Source organism: Haliotis asinina, chromosome 2 (assembly GCF_037392515.1).
Source record: "Haliotis asinina isolate JCU_RB_2024 chromosome 2, JCU_Hal_asi_v2, whole genome shotgun sequence".
Lineage (NCBI taxonomy): Eukaryota > Metazoa > Mollusca > Gastropoda > Lepetellida > Haliotidae > Haliotis > Haliotis asinina.
The window spans coordinates 7,420,743-7,444,662 of NC_090281.1; the positions used below are offsets into that span (position 1 = coordinate 7,420,743).

The following is a 23,920-nucleotide window of genomic DNA, read 5'->3' on the forward strand; positions in this document are numbered from 1 at the left end:
CTCATATATCTGCCAAGATCTGTTGAAAGATATGAAATGATTTTGGAGTTGTGCTCCGGAAACGAAGCCCATCCCTCCATTTTGAGACTAAGTCCGAAACGTTTCCATGGAAACCGAGAAAATAATAACTCACAAAAACCGATAAATACCAAAAGGCACCACTGTGTGGTCTGCCACAAATATCTACCAGGTTTTACTGACAGATATTAAGATGTTTTTGAGGTCTGCTCCGGAAACGAAAAACGCCTCTCACTTTTCATACTATGTCCGAAACGTTTCCATGGAAACGGAGAAAATAATAAATCACAAAAAATACCCCCAAAAAACTGTAAATAGCAAAAGGCACTACTTCAGGTTCTGATTGATATATCTACAAAGTTTTGCAGAAAAATATAGAATGGCTTTTGAGTTCTGCTCCGGAAACGAAACCCACCCCACCATTAGACTAACACCAAAATGTTCCATGAAAAAAAAAATAAATAAAAATGACAATACTCTGTAAATAGCAAAAGGCACAACTAAAGGCTGAGATTATTATGTCTATCATGTTTGGTCTAAAAATATTGAACGGTTTCTGAGTTAAACGCCAGAAACAAAATGATTATGGACAGGCTGACAGGCTGACAGACGGACAGACGAAGCGTCGACTATATCCCCCTGCATTACATGCCAGGGGGATAATAATGCAATCTGGACTAGACTTTCGATTGTGTGAAATCACGACCATTACTAAATCAAGTGCAACCACAATCCCTAATGAAACGTTGTGATTTACTGTAAAAATGTTGTCATCCATAATATTTGCCTTTTACACAATCTCTTGCTAAATTTATTCCCCAAGTGGTTGGTGAAGAATGTTTCTGTGTATGACCTTCATGAGGATCGTGATTAGTCAAACTAGTATCTGGCTGACAGCTGTCAAGGTTCAAATTATAGTTGCTGTTGTCTGATAGGCAGTGACAAGGACAGAAGAGTTATTTGCCAATGGTAATTTATCCAAGAACCATACAAACTCGTTCAAGTGTGAAAAGGTCCAGATTTTCCCTCATAACTAAAGGAAGGGTGGGGCAGCCTAGTGTTTAAGGGTTCGATTCCCTACACGAGTACGTCCGAAACTAGTGAAGACCAAAACCAAAATATACAAAGCATGGAGCAAAATATGACATCTTCGCACAAAAATATATCATGATATTCACTTCATCCAGTCTGCAGAATGTACAGACAAATACAACAATGCCAGTGTGTCTTCAAGTACTGACGAGAAATGTGGCATGGTCATAGCCAGCTGTCCAATATGGCAAGAAAGGCGGCCATATTGAAAATTGTATTCAACATACTTACAGATGAAGACATTCCTCATTTCTTGCACTGCTCACTAAAACAAAAGTGCCACTGTTTCTAGAAAATGTAAAAACACCATTATTTCCTTCACAGCCTAACAGAATGGGACTGACATTTCTGTTACATTTTACAGTTTCAAAAATAACAAACCAGAAACAGCTGAAAGTGAATATGTACAACTTATTTTTATTTTCATGTACAAATATACAATATCAAAACCCTGGAATGAGTCTGCCCTTCTTAACAGACTTTTTCTTTTTCTTTTCAAGCTTTTGTTTCTTCCTTGCGTCCAGATTGAACTTCCTCTTCTCTTGCCTCTTCTTCTTGTCCTGTTCCACCTGCTGTGTCCGTGACTCCCAGGATTTCTGACGTTTCTGTTTTTCTTTTTCTTTCCGTTTCACTGCTTTCTTCAGTAGTTTCTCACTGTCCTTAACTTTTTCCCCCTCTGCCTTCAACAAAGCAGTCTTCCACAATGTCTTGTCCTCCAATTTTTGGGCAGCATCAACACTTTTCTCACGCACCTCCTCCGCACTCTTTTTACGCTTTTCTAACTTTTCCAAAAGTCTTTTATAATTTTTGCCACGTAAATCTGTCTTTGGTTTTTCAACCTCCCCTGAATCAGTGAAATCAAACTTACTGAAGACAAGCTTCCCCTCCTTGTTATACACAGGTTTCTCAGAGACCATCACTGGTGCCGACAGGGATGGGGAGTCATCAGAGTTCGTCTGCTGTCTCTGTTCACCTTTGTGTTTATTCTGCTTCTGTGCATTTCTTAACTTGAGTTTCAACTTCTTATTCTTTTTCATGAGCCTTATCTTCTCCTTAGACTCATTGTCAGTCAGCTTGCTCTTCTTCCCTAAGGAAACAAGAACACAAAGTCAGTATTTCTGTAGGAAATATGTTACTGTATACATGAAAGGGAAGGAATATAGTGGTGTTTTCTTGGAAATTCATGTGTCATGAACTGTATCAGACATAGTGTTCACATGTCATGAGCATTCACAAAGTCTGTGTATAAACTTATTTGTCTCGTTTTTGAATTAACATTGAGTAAAAGTGGTGAAATTAGACAAAATGCTTTAAAATTCGTTTTGTTTTGATATTTGGTGCCAGGATTAAAGATTTAAGTATTATGATACACATCATATCACTGTTCCTACATCAAGATTCATATTGTATTGCAGCTTAAATGCACAATACTTTGGCAACATATCATAGTGATTAAAATTTTAGTATCCTGATATCACATCCCAGGTTGTATGACAATGGCAGCACTACTGGGTTTTATTGGAGGCAAAATAGTGCTTAATTTAGACTTTGGTGACACAAATTATATCATTAAACTTGAAACCATGTACACTTAAAGCAATACTAGTATACACAGCCAGCCTAGGGGGTCAAAACACTAGGTATAGGATACTCAACAATGAACAAATGTACTTGCAGTTTGTATTGCAGTTCGCATTTAAAATCAATACTTGTCAAAGTAAACACTTTAAAAATATGCATCTTCAATTCAGTATTTTTTAGAGACAGTGAGTGAGTGAGCTTAGTTTTAAGCCACACTCAGCAATATTCCAGCTATATGGCGGCGTTCTGTAAACAATCAAGTCTGGACAAGACAATCCCATGATCAACAACATGAGCATTGATCTGCGCAACTGGGAACCGATGACATGTGTCAACCAAGTTACCAAGCCTGACCACCCGGTCCCGTTAGTCACTTCTTATGACAAGCATAGACGCCTTTTATGGAAAGCATGGTTTGCTGAAGGCCTATTCTACCCCAGGTCCTTCATGGGTTTTAAGAGACAGGTACAATGTGACTATGAAACACATAGTTGAGTGAAAAGGAGATTAATGTCACACTTATACATTTCGCTTACAAGACCATATGCATGCATTTGTATGTGTCACAGCTTGAACAAGCCCAGATTTAAGCTGGTTTTATAATGATCGCTCACAGATACCATGCCACAGTTAAGCATGAGTGTTCCACCGAGACACATCCTAAAGATTCCATGCCGAACAAGGATACATTCCCTGACCCTACAGAATGGTGGACAAGGACACCTTCCCTGACCCTACAGAATGGTGGGCAAGGGCACATTCCCTGACCCTACAGAAAGGTGGACAAGGGCATCTTCCCTGACCCTACAGAATGGTGGACAAAGACATTTCCTGACCCTACAGAATGGTGGACAAGGGCACCTTCCATGACCCTACAGAATGGTGGACAAGGGCACCTTCCCTGACCCTATAAAATGGTGGGCAAGGACACCTTCCATGACCCTACAGAATGGTCCACAAGGACACCTTCCCTTACCCTACAGAATGATGGACAAGGACACATTTCATGACCCTACAGAATGGTGGACAAAAATACCTTCCCTGACCCTACAGAAAGGTGGACAATGACACCTTTCCTTACCCTACAGAATGGTGGACAAGGACACATTCCGTCATCCTACAAAATGGTGGACAAGGACACCTTCCATGACCCTATAGAATGGTGGGCAAGGACACCTTCCCTTACCCTACAGAATGGTGGGCAAGGGCACATTCCCTGACCCTATAGAATGGTGGGCAAGGACACCTTCCCTTACCCTACAGAATGGTGGACAAGGACACATTCCGTCATCCTACAAAATGGTGGACAAGGACACCTTCCATGACCCTATAGAATGGTGGGCAAGGACACCTTCCCTTACCCTACAGAATGGTGGGCAAGGGCACATTCCCTGACCCTATAGAATGGTGGGCAAGGACACCTTCCCTTACCCTACAAAATGGTGGACAAGGACACCTTCCATGACCCTACAGAATGGTGGACAAGGACACCTTCCCTTACCCTACAGAATGGTGGGCAAGGGCACATTCCCTGACCCTATAGAATGGTGGGCAAGGACACCTTCCGTCATCCTACAAAATGGTGGACAAGGACACCTTCCATGACCCTACAGAATGGTGGACAAGGACACCTTCCCTTACCCTACAGAATGGTGGGCAAGGGCACATTCCCTGACCCTATAGAATGGTGGACAAGGACACATTCCGTCATCCTACAAAATGGTGGACAAGGACACCTTCCATGACCCTACAGAATGGTGGACAAGGACACCTTCCATGACCCTACAGAATGGTGGACAAGGACACCTTCCCTTACCCTACAGAACGGTGGACAAGGACACCTTCCATGACCCTATAGAATGGTGGGCAAGGACACCTTCCATGACCCTATAGAATGGTGGGCAAGGACACCTTCCCTTACCCTACAGAACGGTGGACAAGGACACCTTCCATGACCCTATAGAATGGTGGACAAGGACACCTTCCATGACCCTATAGAATGGTGGGCAAGGACACCTTCCCTTACCCTACAGAATGGTGGACAAGGACACCTTCCCTGGCCCTTCAGAATGGTGGACATGGGCGTATTCCCTGACCCTAAAGAATGGTGGATAAGGACACATTCCATGACCCAACAGAATGGTGGACAAGGACACACCGGTGACGACTTTGCCCACACTCTGCAATAGAGGGATGCTGTACCTGAGAGTTCAGAGATACGAGCCTGCAGTCGTGATCTCAGCTCCTCAAGGTCATGGGTGATGCTCCGGAACTTTGGGTCAGTGCCTGGTTGCTTTTTCTTGTGTTTACTCTTTTTCAGCTTAGTGACTGCAAAATAGATTCAAAAATATATAACCTTTGACCCATGAGAGATTCACTAAGTGAATTACAAAAGAAATACTGAACATGACAAAGCTTCATCCAAAACAGTTCTGGAAGAATAAAACAAAATACATGTGTAGTGTACGTTCTAGGAATATACTCATTTCGCATAAGCAGCAATGTTTTGAGATAAAGTAACTTTCAAGCGGCATGTTTTCCGAAACTATTTTACATAGGATAACTACAAACAAGTGGTATTTGGCCCAGGAAAGGAAAATTCATTTTGGTCCTTTTATGCTTGTCATGACCTCTTGTCTTTATGTTCTTTTGTCATTCTAAAACTCCTTCATTAATTATTTCTCAACACTCCAAAGACTACATGAAAGCAAATCTGGATAAGGGGGAGTAACTCTTACATGACTGTCCTTCTCTCTGTTCCAGTTCTTCCTGCAGCTGGGTCACAGTTTTTCTCTGCAAAGGATCACATTTACTTTTCCTCCTTTTTTCCTGTTTCCCTTTCTTTTTTGATCCTATAAAAAAAGACATTGAAACTTCAACTTCCTCATATCCATTCTCCTTCAATAGTGTTTCAGATTTATGAAAAAGAATATTGCAGATACGCCTGCTGTGGAAAAGGACTTGTGGGTTTTAAATGAAGTACGTATCAGCATATGAAAGACCATGTATGTACTAATGGAAACTTTGACATCGTTTGGATTGAAAGCATGCATCTCATTGGTAAGGATAGTCTCACTGCACAATGCCTTAACTTCTCTGAGAGGCCTTGTGTCACTAATGCATTAATAATAACTTTTGTTTGGTGTTTAACACTGCACTTAGCAGCACTCCTGCTATATGAAATCAGTCTGCAAATAATTAAATTTGGACCAGATCATCCAGTGATCTACATGAACATTGACTACCTGGTTCACACCACCACATAATTAGAATGTTTCTGAGTGTAGCATAAACAAAAACATGCACTCAGGGTACTTATATTGATACTGAATGCTAAAGATAGTCCTGAGGCTTCATTTTTCATGTTTGTAGTTTTTAATTATACAGCAACACTGACCATGCTGACTTGAACTTTCCTCTTCATCCTCTTCCGTCTCTCCCCTTATCTTCCTCTTTGTTTCATCATCAAAAAGAACCCTGGCTGGTACCATATCCAACAAGTCCTTGAAGAACTTGTTGTCCTCCTCAAAACTGCCCATGGAACTCACAGCCATGATGCACAGTTAGAACATTTGCTGAACTCTGTAACAAATCAAACATGTTGTGTTCACACTCACAGTCTATTGAAACAAAATGTTCACACAATAGAGACCTAATGAAACAGTCAGTCAGTTTGGGTTGGCGAGTGAGTGAGTGAGTTTAGTTTTACACCACACTCAGCAGTATTTCAGCTATATATGTCGGCGGTCTATAACTAATCAAGTCTAGGCCAAACAATCCAACAGCATGAGCATCAATCTGCACAAACAGGAATATGACATCAACCAAATGAGTGAGTCTGACCACCTGATCCTGTTAGTTTCCTCTTATTACAAGCGTAGGTTTCTGAGGATCATTTCTAACCAAGTATTCACAGATCAATGAATACAGTAAAATGAGTATTACAATTAGTAACGAAGAACCTATTGGTGTGCTGTACAGTATCAAATCAGTGTCTGTTAAAATTGCATAGTGCCTTTCCCACCAAATTGGACAGCAATTCAAATAGTGCAATCACAGCTAAATCCAAATGGGCAATCTCCACCCATGAGAGATTGATGGTGAAGAAGACTAAAAATCATTCTGCTGTCAGATATTTATATTAGGGGTGAAACGGTGCGCTGTTATCACAGTACAGTATGTATTGCAGTACAATACCTTTGGTTTGGTCTGCTTCGGTATATAAAAACCTACTTCCGAAAAAAAACAGAAGCTGTCCAGCCAGGAAACAGATTTTTCTGTGTATTGGTCTCAATACTCATACCTTGGTTGGGCCTCTCATAGAAGCAACAAATAAATATGTGGCCGTCACACATTTCATCTGTGGATATTTGTATTTCAATACTATCAGACATATTCTACACAACCTTACCCATTTTTAAGAAATTACATGTTTTATTTTTAAGTTGAAATGAACAGAATTTTCAAAAACTTCATAAATAGCACTAAAACTTGAGTAACTTCACTGAAGAAAGCAGAAGAAACTTTCTAGTTAATCTAAGTAACAACAGAACAAGAACTGTCAACTGACATAACTGACAAGATGCAGCATAAATTTACTAAAGGCATAAATAAAACTTCTGATCATGTAAGTTGAAATGGTGAACACTGGTTACTCTGAATAGTCTGTTCTTATTCATGTCTTATCACATTTTATGTTAACTAAGCAGTTCAACCCTAAATACCAGGTTGGGGAAACCTACCAATCTGCCTATGATAGTCCAAACGGGATATAATAGGCAGTTCTGCCTATTTTGCTATAGGCCAATCGGACTATAGTTGGACTTGTTTCTAATTATTTCACAAACTACCAATTTCCGCACAATATGGCCCTATTTGATCACAGAGATGAGAAAACTTAATGGACCTGCTCAGCTTGAAAAAAAAAGGAATGTTTTGGAGCAAATTGAATATCGATGTCATTACGTTTCAGTGCAATTTCTCAGAAATATTGTATTTCTTACATTCATTTAGCAATATCCAAACTCCATTATTATCATGATTATGTGATGAAAATTCTAAAAAAAGTTTGAATGAAAGCTCTATCAAAATCTGAAACATATTAATGTCCTCAAGCGGAAATGCACCACTTCAAATTTGAGAAATCTCATAATTATCACTTGATCATTTTTTAGCAAAAATAGGCAGCACAGCCGTAACAGAATAACCTGTTTGGACTACTATAAGTCGATCGGTAGGTTTCCCCAACCTGTATACTGTGCTTAATTTGGGGGGCTTTTAGTCATTTATATGTGTCATCTGATAATTGTTATGTTAAGTTTTGATAATAATTCGAGTATATATCAGAAAATAAATATTTAGGATGGAGGAACGGGGGGAATTGTTACCCTCGGCAGTTCAGATATGACCTGACGTGACCATGTAATGATCAGTTTCACCACAATGCGGCGCTCGTCTGACAAGACAACCCGAACAGGGGCAGTTGGGCTCAAGTCTAGAGAGCAGCCTACAAACGCACGCTGTTCTATGATTTTTCTAAACGACACAAATGTGGTGCATACGTAACTTACTCAACGTGCAAGTCAGAATACTATTTCATTCACTGAAACGCTACAGTGTATTCAAACATTTAGGAAGATAAAAGGAAATCATGGCGAAATGTACGAGAAGCACGAGAACAAGGCAAGCCGAACGCATGGGTCATATGAGTCCGTGAAAGAAACATTTACATTCAACATTCCAAGATCATAAACACAAACTGGTACCGCCCTTTTTGTCCTCATGCCCTCACCTGCGTATTAGAGGCCGCTAATGCGGCAGTTTCTATATTCTGAAACACATTGCGAGAAAATGTCAACATCTGAAGAAATCGCACGTGGGGAATGCTGCCATGTTAACTCGGCTATTTCCAGTTCCGGTTTCCAAGAATATATTCGTCAGAACTATTTCCTATCATACAGACATGGTACAAAGTTGCTATCGTCTCATTCAATGGTGTTGTGGGTTTTTATTGCATGTCTGTGTGCCTTTACTATTCGGGATCTAATGCCTATTTCCTATCGTGCATTCAGATTGACCATTCAGATAATCCCAAGCACGTTTTAACTACTGAGTGACTGTTTTGACCGAATCACTAATAGAGATTATCAGTGACAGGGATTAAGAGACTTCATTAATCAACTTAAAATTTCGCTTGTAGACATTAGTATGGGTGAAGCCTTATTGTTGATGACGATGATGATTAACTGACCTCAGTTATAATTAACACATTTAGTATTTAGATATGTACACATTATTAACCACTTCAACTCACTGTCACAAAACAATACGCTTCATAAACTAAGTAGGCAGTAGCAGCCCACCATGGTGGTACTAAAGAATAACAAAGATGATGTCAGGTTAAGCTACGAGTATTGTTTATGTATGCACAGAAGAGCACTGGAAAGTCATGCATTACAGCGCAAATTAGTGCTCAAATTGTTATCTGCCCACTTTAGGTTAGTGGTCATTTTTTTGTCCTGAATTGTTCGGGTTATTCTCTTTTTTGTCATGGGGTCTCTTACCTACAGGGAGTTTTGTCTGCACACCGTGCAAGTTTATGTACTTGTTTAGAAATTTCGCCAATGACACTCATCATCAGTTAAACCATTTAACCAGCTTGTATGCCAGAAATGTAACTTGAATCTCACAGTAGATGAATATCATATATGATGTAACCTTTTTAAGGGTGTCCATTTTATATTTCGTTTAGACAAGAATTGATACCAAATAAATATCACATTTTCCCATCAAAAGAAAAATTCCACGCTCTTCTAAATGAAACAAGTTTTACTGTCATAAAAGTATTATGTATAATTTTAAACAGATGCCTTCGTTAATGTCACTATCGACCTTCAAGAGATTATCAGCTAATGTAGCTTTGATAGCTTTGTGTTCTCCACACATTGCTATTTTTGTAAAATTTGTTGTACTCTGGGCCACGAGGCCTTTAATTCTGGTTAAACAAATATACAGATGATGAAATGCACCCGAGTTGTACCGTCGTTTTCGACTTGCCATTGAATAATATTTACAAACGTCTGCTTAAAATTTTCCTAATAATAATCCTAATAATCCTTTGAAATAATTTCTCAGGAAAATAGCTTTGACCGGAATCCAACACTAAACGTCACAAATTGAGCGTATTATGAACATATCACGTGATACACACGGAAGGCGGTACCAAAATACATCACACATGGTACTGAAACCAGGTTGTAGATCATGCCTTCAGTGTAACTGTTGCCTAGGAAACGACATTTTCTGGTAGATGGACATTGTAAGCAAAACGTCAGTTTGAACGACAGTTTGATATGACTACCATGCATATACAAACTGGTAAGTATCTGTCATTTGTAGATCTACCTGTGCCTGCCTTCCTTCTTATTGATTGGATTGGTTGATTTAGGGGGAGGGTCTCTCCAAACACTCAGATGTTTCAACCATGTGTAAATTATTTCAATTTGCATCAGGGAATAAGCAAATTGATTCAACGGGCATCTTTAGATTGGACAAAACCTAATATTTGATCAATTGTTTATGTAATTTGAGTTTATAGACATGCATGCCAATATTAGACGACTAATTATGATAGAAGCTTGCATGACATAAAAGGAGAATGACGTAAGGTTCATAACTGTCATTTCATTTTTCACTGTGTAAGGTTAGGATAATACATATGTATCTTACAGGAAATATATTAAAGTGAGATTTTACTTTTATGCTCTAATTCCACATTTTCCATAAAGTATATATTTGTTTCAGCCAAATCAAATGTCTCATTAAGTTTAAATTATTAATTAATTTCATGTAGAAAAAATATTTTGCTGTGTTTTATGTTCTCATAATAGAAGATAATAAACATCCTTCTGTGTGATGCCATTTTTATTAAACAAGTTAATGAGTTTGATGCTACATCATTAACAAGTTTAATAAAAATGGTATTTCATGGAAGTGAGTTTAGTATTCTGTTTTTTGCTTGCCAACATACACTAATCGAAATTGCCTACAGTGTGAGGACTCTCAGCTTTCCGAGAGTCAAGCAAGGTCTAGTAAATTTGCGACAGCGACATTAGCATTGTGATGTCACAACTTTGAACCATTTTGACGTCACACGTCAAGCAGTATGTCACTACTGTAATATTGCCATGAAAATATTACTCTGCAGTACCTTCCATAATAATTATACTTATTATGTCCCTTTAAGTAAATAAGAAATATGAATGTGATGATGACATTTCCAAATATTTTTGAAGACTGAAAACTATTAATTTGTAGAAGAAGCATTTATTTGCTTAACAGTTGCCCTCTTTTGGTGCCACAGACATGTTTGAAGGATAGGAATGTTTGCTTTATGGATACACTCAACTTTTTCCATTTGTGAACCACTTTTTCAATGGTTATGATTTTCTTGTAATTCACAAGTGGGTATTTCCTGTTACCATGATTACATTGGAAATATGTGAATTTCAGGCAAATAGTATTAAAACTATGCATATTATATTTGATTTGTGAAGATCTATGCATGCTTTGATTGTTCACTCAACTCTCGTAGGCATAGCACACCTAGTGATGCTGAATAATTAATGGATGATGGAGCTCAGACTTGTGTAATTAATTTCCTGGGCAGATGTACTTATGAATCATTAAGGAGAGGAGAAGTATTGGCTTGATGGCAGATGGCCAGATGGACCCTGATTAATACTCTGTAGAAAGTTCCACAGTTTATTGATTGACTTTTAGCTTGTAACACCGGCACAGATTGTTCTCAGACTAACATTCTGTCATCATCCAGTGATTTTGTTTGGCACAATAAGTGCAAAATAATTTCAAAGTTTTGATCAACATTTGGTGGGGTGGTCTTCTGCTTCATTAGCATTCATCTTGAAGACATTTTCAAATGGCTGTAAGTAAATATCCTTCATCTGACTGCATGGTCATCAAGGCTTCTTTAATTACCTCATACAGGAAAGGACCAAGGTGGGATATATTTAGCATATGAATGAATAGGATTATTTCTTCATTTTGTTTGTATTTTATTGTACTGGTAAAACTATGAAAATATTGTAGATGTTTTACAGCAAATGAAAACCTTAAGCAAGAATGTTTTGAACAAAATACCCAGTTTCTCCGAATTTGTCTGCTGTGACTGTGTGAGGGCTTTTTTGAATGCAAAATAGTTAGCTCAATGTGTTTTGTTTATTGTCTTTGCCTTTACAGATTGCCAGGTAGTAAAGCGAGGATGAATCTTCAGTCAGCATTACTCCATCTTCTCCTGCTGCCAGTCGTTTCCTCTCAAATAGGTGAGTTAACAATAACATTAAGAGTCCCCGTGAAGATTCCAGTCAGAATAGATCCTCACTTGCTATGCTGGTGCCAGGGGCAAGGTCCCACGGGCAACCAAATGGATCGGGTGGTCAGGCTCAGTGCCTCGGTTGTACACACAAGGATCCAGGTTAGACTTGGACTTAAGCACCTCATGCTTGTCATGAGAGATAACTAATGGGATTGGATAGGCATAGATCAGTGGTCATGCTGTCGATCACTCGATTATCAGGTCCACTCTTGATTTTTTACTGACTGCTGACACATAGCTGTAATATTGCTGAGTTTGTTGTAAAAGAACATATAAACAAAATAGCTTGGTTTATTTGGTGATGGACAATGATGTTAGAATATCTGAGTCACTGTATTGTCTGGTCCAGACTTGTGTGTATACTGCTGTCGTATGGCCTTTATATTTCAGAATGCACCTTTGCTGAACAGTAAAAAGACAGCAAAGAAGACCAATGAGAGATGCATGTGCAATATTTTCTGGTTCACAGATTTTTTTCTTCTATAACTTAAGTAGAAATTAAACTGATTACTTGTAGTTCTCATTGATAAGGGTTGACATCTCTTGAATGTGTTTTTCTGATGGTTATTTTCCTGTTTGTGAAGAATGGCAGCACCGTCCACAGAGCCAGGCTGTGATAGAGGGCCATAATGTCCTCCTGGACTGTCAGGTCAAGGACCTACAGGGAAGGATTCTGGTCTATGAGTGGAGGTTCAATGGAAGCCAGATACAGACAAAAGCTGAAATATTTGGGAACAATTCACTGCTGATTCCCCAGTTTTCATCATCTGATGTTGGCCTTTATGATTGTGTCATCTCAAGCTCAAGAAATGTTTCACCTGTCTCACAAACCGCAACAGTCATTCTAGCTTGTAAGTATTATGTTTGTTGATACTGAAATGACCATGCTTTCACAGCACCAATGTCATAAGAATCAGATCTCACCCCTTTATGTGACTCCAAAAGGTCTAAGAACAATTCCACAGAAATCTGGAACAGGTCTACCAGTTAATCGGCCAATCAGGTCAACTTTTTGATCATACTGATAAGTCAAGGAATTTATGTCCAGGCTTCTAGAGTCTCATCTCAAAGACCAAACAGTGCTTGATTTGAGAGATGTTAACCTACCAGCAACCTCAGATAAAAACCTTGTTGCACTAGCCAAGTTTCAGTGTCGCTGCATTTGGTGCAATATATGAAAGAAATATGCAACTAAATTTTTGGAATTTTGGATGCTTCATTCTTAATTGACCGATTTATCTCTTCTCAGATTCATCACTGCTCCATGCTTGTTCTGTCTGTTCTGATTTAAGTATTTCTAAAAGTTCAAGCAATTTGGGGAAATGTGTAAAAGTTTTTTTCATTTTTTGCTGTCCAGTATGTCAACTTGATGTTCCAGCATTGTAGGAACTATCTTTTCCAATGGCATGGTTGTGCTAGTTCATGGGCCTCAGATGTGGGGTCAGCCTGACTAGTGTGATGGATTTCCATCACACTTAATCTTATAGACTTGCATCCACTCCGAAAAGAATTACTTCTTCCGCTTTTGTCATACTTTAGAGACATGCTATTTTCTATAAAAATGACTTGCAACTGGTACAAGTTAGACTAATAACTGTGTTGAACATTGTAATATTGGGTTGCACCTGGTGCAAGTTAGAGTAATAACTATGTCACACTTTGTAATTTTGGGTTGGACGTAACAAAGCACTAAATCTAGCCCTGCCAAAGCAGATCAGTGTTCATGATGTCAACCCCTGGTCCAGATTCAGATCTTACACTGAAAGTTAATGCAGTATAAACATGTCTTATTATGCTTATGTAAGTTGTCATGCCTGTGTGATAATTTAATTAATACACACATGTTTAAACCTTACTTATAAAAGATTTTGTTTCAACTTTTGTGTCTTCATTCATTTATACTTAGCAAAAATCTAGGCTTATCACATTTTGAAAGGCATTTTCCACATTCGCAATGTTCCAAGTCTCTGTCCATGACACTGGCCTGAATCACTGGTGTAATCATTGAAACATTTACAAGTGATGCCCATATAAGGAAAAATCTTTTGATATCAACTTTTGTATTAAGAGGAATGAGACATCATCTCATTGTGCATAAGTTCATACCCAAAGGTTTTCCTTTCTTTGTTTCTTTGATGTGATTTCAGAGATGTTTTGTTTTTAATTTTAGATATCAACAAGTTCCAGCTTAGCCCAGCATCAGTTGTAGTAGAAGTGAACACATCCGTGACGTTTGAGTGTGTCACAGGTTCAAGTGCCCCTTATCCTAGAGTGTATTGGGATCTCAATGGCAAGGAGTTCCTCGGTGGGGAACAGATAACTGCTTCCTATGGAGACTATGATACAACAGGTCTCAGTGCCCAGTACTCCATGAAGCTGATCCTCACAGTAGACAGGACCAATATTGGAATCATCCGATGCATGGCGCTAAACACGCTCTTGAAGCAGAATATCAGTAGCCGAGATGCATCAGTATTCCTGAAAGGTATGTGCTAGTATGTAATGTATACAAGTATAATTTGTTAATGTTCCAGCACTGATATAACTAGAACTGCTCAGGTTCTAATATTGAATACAAGAAATGTTTTATATAGGTTAACAACTTCTTGTTTATTCTTTATTATAGTTTATACAAAGTTTCAGAGCTAATTCTTACTCCGTCATCAGAAGAACTTCTAAATGCCTTTGAGCCCAATATTGGGCTCAAAGAAGTAAACGCGTTGTATAAGCATTATGATTGATTTATGACTTTATAAAGATGATGTAAAATTGTAATTTTTCCTTATCCTGACTCATGCTTATTTGCTTATTTCCTCCCTCTATGCGAAGATAGTGGAACACTTGAAATCCCTTGAAGTTCCTTTCTTTTGAAGAGGACATACAATCACACTCACCCACAGGAAACCTCCTCGTTTCCTGCCACATCGGTCACATGACCAGCCCTGTTTGTCACTCTCTCCTCCATTGCCCAACGAGACAGTTGGAGTCAACTTAGACCCTATAAGACGTTTGTTATCCTTTTACATTTCAGTTCTTTATACAAAATTTAGTGGTATACATTTTTATGAATGTATTAATTATTACGATATGTACATAAATTTACATATTTTTTTATGTTGTTGAACATGATTTTCATCATGTGAGATTATATTTTCACTGATGAAATCGTGCTCCTGGTGTAGGTTATGACTGTCTGTGGCTGTTACATATTATTATGTCCTGCTTGCACAATTGTTATTTTTTTCTTCCAGTGTTCATTGTGAACTTGTTAAGAATTTTGTTTGTATTTGTTTACTATTCAAATACGTGCTAAAACTTTATATGTAGGCTCTCTCAATTCACGAGTGGTAATTTGACTCTTATTGTGTCTGTGTGCTAACAGTACTACTGCTGATATTCAGGCTTATAGTGAATCACCTCAGGGGTGCCATCATGATAGCTTGGAGACTAGGACCTAGTCCCAGAAGAGGTTGTCGTCAGAATTGATGTCATCGCAACCAAAGAAGTTGAAGTCATCTACGTCCTCCAAGACTGTCCTCCAACTACTAGATACTGCTACATCACCACTGAAACAATGGACCAGCTCTTCTACGAAGTCCTACAGTGATGATATCGTCCCTCGTGACAAACAAGACATCTATGAAAAATCTCGTCTCCTACTACCTGAAATACAGACCTTCAGGGAATCAGCACTACAGCAACTTTCAGAGAGTCTACTTTCAACGCAGACATCAACAACGTCTACCCTTAACACGTGGATGCTTCTGCGATGCATCAGTCATCAACAACTATTACAGTTACCTTGTGTGACAATTCAACAGCTGCAACAGGTCTGTCGGATGAAGAAGATGCATACTTTGAGAATGCTCCCATTCACGAAGATCTTCACCATTAGCTGTATCATCTCAATGCAGTTAGAGGATGCACTGTGTGAACGCTTCGATTCATGTAGTTCTTCGCCTTTAGCTGCATTATTTCGACAGAGTTTAGAGGATGCACTGTGTGAACACGCCAGTTAATGAAGATGTTCACCTTTAGCTGTATTATCTTGACAAAGTTTAGAGGATGCACAGTGTGTACGCTCCAGTTCATGAAGATCTTCACCATCAGCTGTATCATCTCAACGCAGTTTAGAGGGTGCGCCCTTCCTCAACTCGTTGAGTGCACACATGCACGTATCCTGCTCCAGCTGCAAGGATTCACTGACTGCATCCCCCGATCCTCAAGTCGCCATCATTCATCATCTTCGCCGGATGTTGTCTGCATTGAAGCATTCATTGAATGACGACCACTCCACGGATGCATGCAGACATGAAGATCACTCCGATGTTCAGCGCTGGGATGATGCTCGCTGGGATGATGCCCTGTCGGACCACTTGGGAATGCATTTGCAGAAGAATAGAGATGACTCATCGGAGAGTTGCCGTCTTACATCAGAGGGACAAAGAAGTCATCTTCTAGGACTGAGATATTGCATCTTGTGTTACAATTGGACTAGACCTCACTTCACCATCGCAGGAGTCCAACAATGCCCTCACCTACAAGATGATCTACTTGACATCTTGACCTTCCTTCCAATTACGCTCATATCTATGGTACCAGACAACTCATCTGTGATTTCCCACACTGCAAAGAAGTATCAGCATCAATACATCCCTTCCTTCAACACTCAGGGACATGCCCTACAACTGACTCTGTGACTGCACTCAAGCACCTTAAGCATTTCAGCAGGAAGGGTTTCCCGCATGCTTCATCAGGATACTACAGTTTGAGAAACAGTTCGTTATCACCGTTGGAAATGGATCTTCATCCTTCACAGGGGCATGCTCTCATGCATGTCCAGATGCATTCTCAGGGAATGAGAACTATTCTGCTAGACCGAATCAGCATGCCATCATTTGCCATATAACGCCAGAAGTTTCCAACTTTGAAGAAGAAAAGATGATTTTATCAACTTACTTACTTCAAAGAGAGATCAACAATTCATCTGCAAGCATCTTGCACTAGCATCAGTTTTTTGTGCAGCAGCAGCGAAGGAATTCAACAAGATTTTTTTCGATGCTTCATGGAACCCAGTTACTAAAGTCAACCTGTACCAACATGGGGAAGCATGGGAATTTCTTCGCAACATCTGTACAAGCTGATAACGATGCAATAATCGTCAGTTGAAAAACACTGACACTGACACTAGATGGACAGTCTACCAAGTCAGTATTAAGTGGTGGAGTTTCACACACTTCTACTCAGTCATCTACACACATGCTTGCTCACATATCTCTGAGACAAGACTGAATGCTAGTCAGGGAATCACCGAATGCACAAGATTTCATTATGATCATTTGGCACCAACACCGGTGACGTCACATCTGGAATCTGATTGGACTTCGAAGGACAACACCTAGTGCAGAATGCGGCTAGTGTTCTTGTGTCAGGAGGTCATCTTCACCTATAAACAATCCTTCCAACTTGGGGAAGACGTTATTTACAACCCAGATAGCAGTCTACAGCAGCATTCAGTTGTTTGCAGTAGGCAGGAGGTCTTCTATCAGCAGATTCAACATTGTTTATCTGTAGGCTTGCAGCAATAGATAGCCGTTTTTTGCAGTGACAGCCAGCCAGCTATAAAGAGACTTCACATGAATGAAGGCTCGCTCACAACTTACAGTGCTGACGATCTGAAGACGAAGTGATTCCAGTACCAACATCTTCACTGCGGATGAAGCGTATGCATGTTTGTACTATCTCACTGACTGTCTTCATGTATATTCAGCTGATTGAAACGTTACTGCAGCTAAGACCATGGCATACACAGAACGGTATCACATGCCTGGAAGATTATTGATGAAGTCAGACTTGGATCTGATGCAAGTTCACAACACAAAAGTGTTGAGACCAGATTCAAGCAGTAATGCTGCAAGTTCTACTCTCTCTGTTACCATGACAGGAGTGGCAGTGTCATCTCGGCCTACTCACCTTAGCACAGCATTAGGCCTGAAGGAGAAGACTCCATTTACAATCATAACAACTTTCCACAGAGAATAATTTGACTGAGCTGAACTGCAACAGTCATCGCTATGTGGATGCATCGCTACAAGGTTGGGGTGCCCACCTGGACAACAAGGTTGCAGCAGGAAATTGTGCGAGCAACAAACTCATTCTAAAATCAACCTTCTGGAGATGAAAATTGTAATCAATACAGTTCAACACTGGTCTTCATCATTGAGGAACAAACTACTGAATGGTCCACATAGACAACTACACAACTTCAACATCGTCAGCTACTTGAATCTCTACATTTTAGGTTGCTCACTGGGCACAAGGGGTCGATGTACCCTCAATATTTGTTTAGCTTCCCTGAGGCTGAAGGGCAATAGGGAACATAAAAGAAAAACATCGAGGGTACATCAACCCATCGGCCTGAAGGGACCAGTGAAGAATGCTTTTATCTTATCAATCACCTCAGTATTAATTTTGAACTGTTTGAAGGATAGGTATCGGATCATGCACTTCAGTCAACCTGTGTGAATCAAACAATTCAAATCTGGCATCTTGATTTTTTCCCACAGATATTGTCTTAAAAAAGTCGCAAAATCCCCTTTTTAATATTCACAGGGACTAATTACATTTGAATGTTTCGTCAAGATTTGTTTATTGGAATGCGAGGCAAATCTTTTCGTAGCCATCCCTAGATTTTGCAGACAAAACAAGAAAACAAGTTTAGAGTTACCTCCCTTCCATCAATTTGCATTCACACAACATCAGTAATTTCCGTGTATCATGCATGATTCAATGTTATTCGAGACAAAGATGTATTACCACAAAGTACCGAATGAGTTGCCATTTGCAGCAGGGTACATTGCAATGTACCTCGCTTGTAAGTGGGGTACACTGAAAATAATAGAAGAGCGCTTAGCCAATCAGAAAGCAACATTTATGTGTGAAGTAAGATGAATAGGCATTCCACATCCTAGGTGCATGTAGCATCATGGCAGACACTATGTTCTGTCCTCTACAACCAACTTAAACAGAGTGGGGGAATGGTTTACTGTACTCTTCGAGGAACTGGGACAGTCATCTTTGAGACTCCAAGAGTGCAAGAACCTACTCGTCCATCCGCACATCAAACAAGCACTCGGCAAACAGACATCGTTCGAACTACACGCAAAAAATGATTGTGATTAGAGACATACACCAAGCAGAAGGGCTTCACTGCAGTGAAAACCACACATCCTCAAGTAGTGGACTACTTATGTCACTCATGGCGTACTAGGGGACTTAAAGGTTCTACGCTATCAACCTTTTTAGTGACTCTGAGCTTCGTCATCACCATGAGTTCTGGTATCAAGCTGAAGAAAATGCCAGAATTAATCACCCTACTATGCTAGTACAAGATGGAAATCCAACAACACAGATTAAAGGCAGCAGTTTGGGACATGAATGTTATTCGTAGCATTGACTGCAATTCTCATGTCGGGCTTATGGAATTACAAAGAGAGTGACAAACAGGGCTGGTCATGTGACCGATGTGGCAGGAAACGAGGAGGTTTCCTTTGGGTGAGTGTGATTGTACGTCCGTGTCAAAAGAAAGGAACTTCAAGGGATTTCAAGTGTTCCACTATCTTGGCAGAGAGGGAGGAGATAAGTAAATAACCATGAGTATAGGTATATGATATGTCTGGCAAGTATTCAATATGTTTTAAAACATTGTTTAACAGTGAGTTTTGAACTGACTTTTTAGTTAAAATGTTTTCAAATTTGTTGGTTACATCAGCTGCAGCAAATATATATTAGGAGACTGATGGAAACATGCAAAGAGTATTTACTCAGATTTGAAATATGTAATAAAACGTTTGGGTGAAGAAACATTGGCAAAGTAACATGAAACACAAAATGTGGTTTTCTTCTTTTTAATCATAATAGTGTAAAACAAACATAGCATCCTCTTTATCTTCATTGGTCCTGTTATCAGTGAAATCCAAGCCATGTTGACCAACCCATCACACAAATCAATAATACCACTGACCGAAGAATACAGTGTGATCCTTTGTTGCTTTTGGGAATTCTACTTGCACATGTTGTGGATCAGTTTGCAATTTCCAAGTAAGGCTAGATAACGCATGTTATATTTGGTGTTGAACATCCTGGTTCAGATTCTTGTGCTGTTATTGAAGTCCCAGTCAGACACCTAATCACCAGCACACAAAGTCGGATGCACATAAGGTATCATGATGCATTCTTGGTGATAGCATGACTCCTATCATTTAACATATACTTGCGACTGTTGTAGATCGCTACGTGAAATAAGCCCCTATTTAGTATAATTTATTATATATGTTGATTATAGATTGTGTGTTTTTCATCTGCTTCAGATGTTGCCACACTGCCAGTTCTGTTGGTTCCCCCTCCGACCGAAGTTGTTGCCCCCGTCAACACATCCCTGGTGTTGGACTGTCTCATACAGGGCAAAGGTGTTCTTGTTTTATGGTTCAGAAATGATGCCAGTATCAATGGAACTTCTACAAGTTACATATTTTACAATGGAAGCCTGATATTGACGCGAGTGTCACTAGAGGATGCTGGGATATATTACTGTCAAGGTGTTAACTCTGAGGGAACTGTCACATCACCCCCATCAAATGTTACGGTCACAGGTAGGTCATTTTATGTGTTTAATAGAATGTGTTGAGTCTTAGGGAAAGTCCAGTCATGCATATTTTGTGAGTAAATAGTATTTATCTATATTAAAGATGTCATGATACATAAGTTTCATGACTTCATACGTATCACAATACCTTTTTAAACAATGTTGTAATTAGTTATTTGTTCACAATATGCTAGTCAATAATTAGAGGTCAGAAATCAATAAATAATTGATCAATAGTCCATCAAGAATTTATTGTAGTCGTAACCCCATCACAAAACTCATGAGGACAGTAACGGGACACACTCATAACATTGTGCAAACGAAACAGGCACCAGTTAATACAGCTGAAGATACTCACAGTTTTATGAGTCAGAAAACTGCATCAGTTCATATCTTGAGTTATCAAACATTACAATGAGAAACATACCTTGTAGAAATTAATCTGATGTTTTTCTTTTGTAAATATCGATCAAACACGAGTTGTAATTGTGTTACATTATTTCTGTCAGGATTCAGCTCATGTATATATAACTAGCTCAAGTATATGTAACTATCCAGTGTGTACAGAGGTGTCGAAGTTGACGTATTTTCATCCTTTTGACATCAGGTAGCATTTCAAATTCAAGCAAAGGTAGAAACTATTTCTAAGTATTCATTTTATACTCTACAATGTAGAAATCCTGCAAAGTTACAATAATCATGAATCATTTTAATTGCATAGCTGATATATGATAGGAAATGCTGTATGTTTTATTTTGAAATGTCAAGGTGTGCGAGATTGTTATAAAGAAGCATCAGGCATCCATGGCATAGGAGTGTTAAAACTAATTTATGTGTTTGGCTACAGCTGGTTCTCCTATATTTGGTCAAAATTTCATTCATGTGACAGCCCTTCTCCCAAATGTGCTGTGTACAAGATAGACGTTTTTCCTCGGATCAGCAGATGTTAGCCAGTCTCCAGCTTTTGAGAAAATTCTCATATATTTTCTTGTTCCTCAAGTATTTAGAAATATTGAAAACCCTTCTGGCAGTCGGGTGCCAGCATTAGTTATTGTTTATTAATGCCTTTGTAATTCTTGTTTTGATGGGGACGGATTTATTACCACCAGCCTTCCACTCAGTGGGTTACCTCTATGTCCACTCGGTATGGCTTCTCCTTTTACAAATTTATAATTACCTCTAATTAAAAAAATATTCTTAAATTTCACTCTCAGATATGCTGTAGGAGAGAAACGCTTTGGGCTCCTCAAACGCATAGCCCAAGAATCTTGCGTGTTTGGGGGTTCAGGGTTATCCTACAAAATTGTGAAATTTAGACAGCATTTCCTTCTAATTTAGAGGATGTTGTCATCATTCTCAAATCAAATTAGTTGACAGAAATCTTTTTTCATTTTCTTTTTGCTGTAGGGAAAATATGTTTTTCAGTTACTTGTTCCCAGAAGACTAAATGCTTTGCATGTACAGACTATCATGCATGAAACAGTTGTATTTACATGAAACGCATGTTTTTGCATTAACATGAATACTTTTTTCAATAACTAAGAGGGTTTAAAATGACATAGAAATGTTTATGCAGAAATGTAGGGAATGTACTTCATTCCGAGAACACACAATAATACTTGTTGCACCTACAACTCATCAACAGCAGTAATTTGTTTCATGCTGTTTCATCCATCATGCATGACCATATATGTACATGATCACTGATTCATTGCAGCACTCTCGGATTCAGTATAAGAACCCTTAGAATTTATCATTCAGGGTCATCCTGACCTATAGTTTTGTACATCGTAGGACAACACAGAATGTGAAACATGAAAAACTATCATGAATCACAACAGGAAACAAACATTTATATTTGAAGGCAAATGTATTTATTTATATGTTTATCAACCAAGCCAAATATCTGTCATCCCCTCAAAAGAATAGGTCTGGCATGTTTCCCCTTTGAAGCCTAATCTTTGCTCCTATCACATCACATTAGATATTAAAGTTAGGGAACATACGGTTGAAATTATTTAGCATGAATTTAAAATTGGTAAAATTTTTAACTTGTCAGTGACATTTGAATCAGATTTAATCTTTTGCCTAAACATACTCATGGAAACAAATAAGGGAACACATGAAAGTACGAGTGTTCCTGTATTCCTTTCCAAGTTTCTTCACAAGGTTTGCATTGCACTGTGGCTGAAATTCTGGAAAGAAATGTGCTCGCTTATCTGTTTCCATGAGTATACATCCTAGTGATGAGTGACACTTGAGTTATAGAGGTTTCAGTGATATCAGCATTCGGTTTTGGATTTTATCAGTATAAAACATATTCAAATATCCTTGTTCAGCTTATCTCAGATGACAAATCATGCTTTGTAAAGGCGGTATATTGATCTTCAAAGGATGAAAAGTGGTCCACAGTGGATTGATTCATTATTCCCATGCTGCCTTCGGCAAGCTATATCTTGGAATCCACTAACATTGCATGAATGAAAGTCACTTGTCTATAAAGTACATATCAATAAAAAAGAAACATTATATGTTGTTCAGTGGTCATGAGGCAACCATGGGTTGATGTTAATTTTGAACTATTTGAATGAAGCCTGGGTATCAGATCATACACTTCAGCCAACCTGTGTGAATCAAATGATTCGAATCTTGCCTCTTGCTGTTTTGTTCCAGTAAGTATTGACTTCGTAAAGTCGCTACAACGTAATTATTCTTCTTAATATTCGTAGGGACTACATTTGAACGTTTTGTGAAAATTTAAGTATTGGAAAGAGAGTCAAATGTTTTCAGAGCCATCACTAGATTTTGCGGATGACACAAACAAAAAAACAGATTTAAAGTTATCTCCCTTCTATAGATTTGCATTCGCAATTTCTTTTCATCATGCATCATTTAATGTTATTTGAGATAACTACCACAAAGTACTGAATGAGTTGATATTGGCAATGGGGTGTATTGCAATGCACCTCGCTTGTACATGGGATACATTGAAAATAACAAAAGGGCGCTCAGCCAATCAGACAAAGACATTTATGTGTGAGGTAAGATACGGTGCCATATATCATTCTTGAACATCCATGGTTTAAGACACAGTGTCTAATCAGTCCAAGTAAACTTATCCTCAGTACTTTTCGTTACACTCCACTTTTGAGTCTATCAAACCTTTAATAATGGGAGGTCACATCAGGTAA

At 38.8% G+C, this 23,920-nt stretch overlaps 2 protein-coding genes across 2 annotated transcripts in view; one reads left to right on the forward strand and one right to left on the reverse strand.

Moving 5' to 3' along the window:
- Positions 1 to 1,507: 1,507 nt before the first annotated feature.
- LOC137272230 (surfeit locus protein 6 homolog) lies at positions 1,508 to 8,617 on the reverse strand. The gene is made up of 5 exons (XM_067804590.1): positions 8,483 to 8,617; positions 6,089 to 6,273; positions 5,430 to 5,543; positions 4,894 to 5,019; positions 1,508 to 2,197 (listed from the first exon to the last, which is right to left on the reverse strand). The coding sequence occupies exons 2-5, from the start codon at positions 6,243 to 6,245 to the stop codon at positions 1,554 to 1,556; spliced, it is 1,041 nt and encodes a 346-aa protein (XP_067660691.1). The 5' UTR covers positions 6,246 to 6,273; positions 8,483 to 8,617; the 3' UTR covers positions 1,508 to 1,553.
- Positions 8,618 to 9,883: 1,266 nt separating this feature from the next.
- LOC137272231 (contactin-5-like) overlaps positions 9,884 to 23,920 on the forward strand; it is a 54,769-nt gene continuing 40,732 nt past the window's right edge. The window contains exons 1-5 of the mRNA XM_067804591.1: positions 9,884 to 10,068; positions 11,950 to 12,032; positions 12,670 to 12,936; positions 14,256 to 14,570; positions 20,455 to 20,736. Coding sequence (XP_067660692.1) covers positions 11,972 to 12,032; positions 12,670 to 12,936; positions 14,256 to 14,570; positions 20,455 to 20,736 — 925 coding nt within the window. The 5' untranslated portion in view covers positions 9,884 to 10,068; positions 11,950 to 11,971. The remainder of the gene's footprint in view (positions 10,069 to 11,949; positions 12,033 to 12,669; positions 12,937 to 14,255; positions 14,571 to 20,454; positions 20,737 to 23,920) is intronic.

Bases quoted from the DNA above. Each gene is read 5' to 3' on its own strand.
- LOC137272230 (XM_067804590.1), bottom strand. From the start codon at position 6,245: ATGGCTGTGAGTTCCATGGGCAGTTTTGAGGAGGACAACAAGTTCTTC. The intron at 5,020-5,429 runs GTAAGAGTTACT...TCTATTTTGCAG, and splicing joins ACAGAGAGAAGGACAGTCAT to TCACTAAGCTGAAAAAGAGT. The intron at 2,198-4,893 runs GTACAGCATCCC...TTGTTTCCTTAG, and splicing joins TCGTATCTCTGAACTCTCAG to GGAAGAAGAGCAAGCTGACT.